Source organism: Sinocyclocheilus rhinocerous, unplaced genomic scaffold (assembly GCF_001515625.1).
Source record: "Sinocyclocheilus rhinocerous isolate Xijiao unplaced genomic scaffold, SAMN03320098_v1.1 scaffold584, whole genome shotgun sequence".
NCBI classification, from domain to species: Eukaryota; Metazoa; Chordata; class Actinopteri; order Cypriniformes; family Cyprinidae; genus Sinocyclocheilus; species Sinocyclocheilus rhinocerous.
Genome location: NW_015630348.1, coordinates 1,207,519 through 1,213,412, shown reverse-complemented (window position 1 = coordinate 1,213,412; position 5,894 = coordinate 1,207,519). Strand labels below are relative to the sequence as shown.

The following is a 5,894-nucleotide window of genomic DNA, read 5'->3' as shown; positions in this document are numbered from 1 at the left end:
TGTGTAACAGGGTCATAAAAATTAGGGCACATGTTTGAAAATAAACAAATCAAAAATAGAAATGTCTCTGCGTCGTACTCTTTAGTACGCTTATTGTACTCTTTTAGAGAAATTGGCTCTTTTAGGGAAATGCTTTTTTACGTGCTGAGACACACAGGAGAAACGGCCATTTGCAGCACGACAGGGGGTAGTGCAGCCTGAAGTGCGCAACCCACTCGACACAGGAACGACCACTGCTGAAGCGCCGTCCGCCAACACAAAAAGCTCCCGAGAGCGCGTTAGAATCGTCACACACAAAGCAGTTTGGTTGGAGCAGAACGATGTTGTCGCTCGGCTCTGAAGCGAAAAGTTTACACTCGAAGTGGATTGGTCTCTCTAAGCGAGATCCCAATTCGTCGGTCACCGACGTGACTCGGAGTGACCGACTGAAAGGGAACTGTATGGCTTAATTTAGGTTTATTTTATGAATTGTAGCCTATACATTACATTTTTTGATATTTTGATGTTTATTTAATGTTTGGAAAATGACAATTGTCCAGATCAGGGTTGTAAATTAGATTTAGGCATGTCCAACAGTTTGTTTTCAGAACTTGTTTGCAACCTGCAAAATTACAAACTCTATATAAAATGAATATAACAATAATGCTAATTTTCTTTGACCTCCTGAGCATGATGATCAACATTTTCTAAAGGTTAAAGCTCTCTTTTTCACTGACCAATCTTGTTTCATTGCCATGGAAAGTGCCTTTTTATTCCACAAGAAGTGAAATGGACTCATCCTATCATGCTAAGGACACACACATTCTCAGTTTGAATATTTCCATGTCAAAGTTGAAGCGCAGAACTGAACCGTCCCGATTGTTTCATGTGTTCTTGCTTTATCACTAAGTTTTTGGGATGTCATTGAGTTGCTCATTATATAACCTTACGCAATTTGGAGAAAGATCAAATAGAAGACCAGATTTCACCAGCTTTCCTTACGAACCCAAATATGCCCTCTCAGCACTGATAACACTGCAAAGTCAGAGATGCACTATGCAACACCAACCTCAACCTTAAAGGACTTTCTGTACTAACTGCAATTACTGCACGTTAATTATTTAAACATTTTCATTTAATAAACACGCGTTGATGAACACAGGCATGAAATCAGTATATTTATTGCCAAAATTAGATTCTATATTTATCTCTTTATTTCATTGCTAAGGTTCTTTTGTGGAAATATATTATTTTCCTCCTGTGAGCATTTGTTATTTTCTCTCAGTCCATCTATGATGCACCATCAGGCTGTTTTTATGCTTTAATATCAGATGATTTTTGTATTCATATTACGACTGTATCTCAGCTCTGCTCTTCGGCTGCTGCAGGTCAGCTGCATGAATCATTCATGCTGATACTAATATTATGGTGCTCATAGGGCCTACAATATTAGCTTGTGGACCAACATTATTAGCTTTTGGACTCGTCTGTTGCTCCTCCACCCCAGTAAACACACACACACACCTAAACACCATCATTATCTCAGTGTTGATACTGCAAACTGATGAATATTTGATTCTGCTTCATCTTCTGTGTCTGTGTGAGCATGCCCAGATATGTGAAAGTGCATGCATTTGTGTGTGTGTGTGTGTGTGTGTATGTGTGAACCTAATGGTAAAGAGATTTCTTTCTGCATTTTTGCGTTTAGTGCACAAGTCTTACTAGAATGCCTTGAGGGAAGGATGGTGGGCTTGGCTGGGGTGGTGGGCTGGGTGCTGAAACAAGCAAAAGCCTTCGTATTACCTTTTAAAGACAATCAATTATCGTGACCTGCTCTGCCTCCCTGTGGGGGGTTCCACCTCTCCTCGAGAGTGGGCCAGGCGGCTTCGACATATGAGTCAGTGTTTGGAAGTGACAGGGCATTGGTAGTAGCCCACCAACTCATCAGAGCGCCTCTACAATCTCCAGTGTCAATGGAGCAGTCACATAAGAAATAGGGAGGCAAGCAGCCCCCACATACTCTATTACGTCGCTAATGAGTTTACTGGTGATATGCTTTCAGTCCACAAATGTCATGCTGGTGAATGTGAGTTTCATCAGAAATGCAAGTCAACAGAACACAGTGAGGCTGCGTTCGAGCACAACCTACTGATAATTCAAGTCCTCCAGTTGGATTTGTAGTGGATTCGTAGTTGATCTCTTTTGGATTGTGAATGAATAAGATTGTTTATTAATTATTACTGCAGTCTTCAGCATCACATGATGCTTCAGAAATCAATCTAATATGCTGATTTGATGCTCAAGAAACATTTCTTATTATCAATGCTGAATAAAGCTTGACACTTGACAAGCTTGAAATCAGTGACATTTTTATAAATAATTTTTCTATAGATAGAAAGTTGCATAGAAAGGATAGAAAGAGCAACATTTATGAGAAATACAAATCTTTTTTGTCATTATAAATGTCTTTGTCTCTTTTGATCAATTTAATGTGTTTTTGCAGATTAAAAGTTTTTTTTTTAATCCTACTAACTTGCACTTTACTTTATATTGTGGTATACAATAATAAATAGAGTTTGAGTGTTTATGCATAAGGATGTACTGTACAGCAGGTCTTGGGATGACATCCAAATTTCAATAGTCAACACCATTAGAATTTCATCATTATTAATACTAGTTTTTGATGTGAAATATGAATGTACAATAAAGTGTAAAATACAGTAACTTTAATATATTTTTATATTGCTGCAAAAAGTTTAGAAAATGGTAACTCAAAACAGGATGAGCAAATGATCGTAACTTGTATTGGAGCATGTGTAATGTACAAAATTTAAATGAAGACTAGAATTGAGGCCTTGTTTCTTTTTTTTCCTTTTTAGCAGTGGATTTGCAAGGCTGCAGTCCACACACCCGGTTCATAGTCCCTCCAAAAACCACACACTGGGTGGCCATTATGCAGAGAGGGAAGTGCACCTTCAAGGAGAAGATCCTTAATGCAGCTGCTTTCAATGCCTCGGCTGTCATTATCTACAATAACAGCACCAAAGAGGACACAGTCACGATGGCTCATGAAGGTGAGCGCCATAATCAATGTATTCTCATCATGACTAATGCAACTCTCTCCTTCTAATCTGTGCCATGTACGTAGTGTCATGCAGACTTTTCTAACTTCTGTAGTCAGTTCCTTTAGATAGGACCCCAAGCTTATACCTGTTAGTAATTTTAACACTACATGTTAACATGCAGGAGTTTTGTTCAGAGTGTATGTACATGTAAATTGATATTTTTATTTGACTGAAGGAATCAATTGTGTTGGTTGAAAATATAGGAAGTGGTAGCTGATATTTTATGATGGAGCAGATACACCTGACCAGTTACTTTAAGGTCTTTGTAGTGCTTGCAGCAGATTTTAATGCAGTGAGGTACATTATCTGGAAAAATCATTGTCCAAGAACTAAATGGGAGAGTGTGTACCGTGTGTGTGTGTTTGTGTGTGTGTCAGTGCAATAGATAAACTGTTTTATTTTGCAGCTCCAAAATGTGTAAAACGTGTGTGTGTGCGTCTGTCACTTAGAAGAGTTTTGTGCAGTGGACAGCAGACAGTTTGAGGGAAAATGTTGCTGTGATCAGCAAAAATGTATTTTTATTATTATTTATTTATTTATTTATTTTTTAAAGCATTTTGGTAAAAGCAACAGCTGACACAGTAATTTTAATGGCCATTACATTCCATTAATGTTTACTAAACAGACCACACAGATGGTAACCGGACATGAGATAACCGCACCACAATACATCAAGCTACATATAATACATTATGGATTGTTTATTATGAATTATGCAAGTGTATATAATACTTGCATGTAACATTAATCATGCTTTTGAAATGTAGTCCTGTCAGATAGTAGATCAAATTGTAAGACGCAGTTTATTTAATATTATTTTGAGTATTGCCGTATCTAACAGCGATGTCATTAGTTGTACTATTTTAAAGAAAATGACACCTGTTCAGAATATATGATTATGCTTAATTTTACAACTAAATTGTCATTCTGTCTGAGGTAGACTTACTCAGTTTTTTTAAACTGTTGATCTGTGTATACATGCAAACTGACATCTGTGACAGTTGCATCGCAACTATTTTTAAAATGTTTTCCGCCATGGGTGCATTTTTAAGATGCTTTGAAACTTCTCGAAACCTCTGTGTTCTGTTCCATTTATGTGGTGCTCTGTCTAGTTGTTTTTGAATGCAAGAACACATCCTGTATAAATGTTTCCTCACTCATTCTGTGCTGCCTGCTCTCTATAAGTGTGGTTTGAGGTGTGTGGCTTTTAGTAGCAGATGGGACTGGAGGTTGTTAATTCATGGATTATGTTATTTTTTAATGTTACGAGAAAATATATGGATGATTCTCAGTTGTATAGGACCAAAACAGCAGCCTTGAGGAGCAGAAACACTCAGGATTAAATGTTTGTGTATGTAGGTATTTCATAATTTGTCTTGGGGTTATAAACTTGCCGTGAGAGTATGACAGAGACTGTTGGTTTGGTTTTTGAGGACATTCGGTCAAGTTGAAGGACAGTGCATACTGGAATCCATCCCCCAGTGCAGTCACTGTTGCTCTGCAGGTGCACTCTCTCCACACACACACTTCTAGCTTGGCACATATCCAAGAGCTTAGGATGCACAGGGCACATAGGATTCAACCAAAAGCTTCTCAGAAGTGTGATAAGATGTATAAAGGGCTGGGTTGAACAGCGAAAAGGGGAAGATAAGGGGAGATGGTGAGTCACAGCAGCGCTATCAGAATGGGATTGATGAGATGTTTAAATATAGCAGGATTGCATGATTTATTCAGAGGGTCCTTTTCCCCTGATACCTATGGGATTCAAACCTCGATGTACCAGCTTTTAATCTTGAGGTACCTCACGATTCAGCTGGATTTTGATTCATAGTGGCATGAGACAATTAACCAAGGGTTCTTGATGTATCTCTTTTTTTTTCAGCAGCATAGGGATGCAAGCCTTCTTGAGTTAAGGTGCCAAATTCATTGTTAAGATCTTATACAAGATATTCTGCTTTTGTATAATGTGAATGGAATGCTAGACCAGAGCAATTTTAGACTGATATCTAAGAGTGTTCATTTTCTTTAAATGAAATAAAGCTGAAATAATATAAAATACAAATATTAGATCTTAAACTGAAAAGCTTAAAGAAAAACTTGAAATGCTACCTTGACAACTAACTAAAATAAAATAAGTTGAAGAACTAAAATTACAAAACTAAAACAACAACAACAACTATTATTATTATTATTATTGTTATTATTATTATTATTCAAAGGTAATTAGAAATCTAAAATAATAATAAAAAAATGACAAAAGCACATAGCAAAATGTCTGGAATCTTGTTTGTCTGGATCAGTCTAGAACATTTTTTGAAAAAGAATTACAATGCATCAGTGTATGGATTTATCCAGGTGGATCATTGTTCTTGCACTACGTGACATTTTTTCTGTTGTTATAATTTTTTTTAAATACATGAGGCAATATTTTCATATGTAGATTTCAGTAACACATTCAGATCACTACATTTAAACATTTATTTTGTGCACCCACAGGAAGTTTGGGGTTGCATTTGTGTATGTGTGTGGGGGTGGAGACATGTTTGCAAACTGAAAGCTGCAAGCAAACTGACACATTTTTTTCAAGAGCAACAAACTTAATAAAGATTTAGAATATATATATATATACACACTACCGCTCAAAAGTTTGGGATCAGTAAGACTTGTAATGTTTTTTAAAGAAGTCTCTTATGCTCATCAAGGCTGCATTTATTTGATCAAAAATACAGAAAAAACAATAATCTTGCAAAATGTTATTACAATATAAAATAATGGTTTCTATTTTAATAT

General features: G+C 36.6%; 1 protein-coding gene across 3 annotated transcripts in view; it reads left to right on the top strand.

Annotated features, from left to right (window-relative positions):
• The first annotated feature begins 2,453 nt into the window (after positions 1-2,453).
• LOC107740126 (E3 ubiquitin-protein ligase RNF130-like) overlaps positions 2,454-5,894 on the top strand; it is a 32,762-nt gene continuing 29,321 nt past the window's right edge. For 2 of the 3 annotated variants that reach the window (XM_016552443.1, XM_016552446.1), the window contains exon 1: positions 2,454-3,053. In XM_016552443.1, the coding sequence (XP_016407929.1) occupies positions 2,933-3,053 (121 nt within the window). In that variant the 5' untranslated portion in view covers positions 2,454-2,932. The remainder of the gene's footprint in view (positions 3,054-5,894) is intronic. The other variant, XM_016552445.1, reaches the window with a different exon arrangement.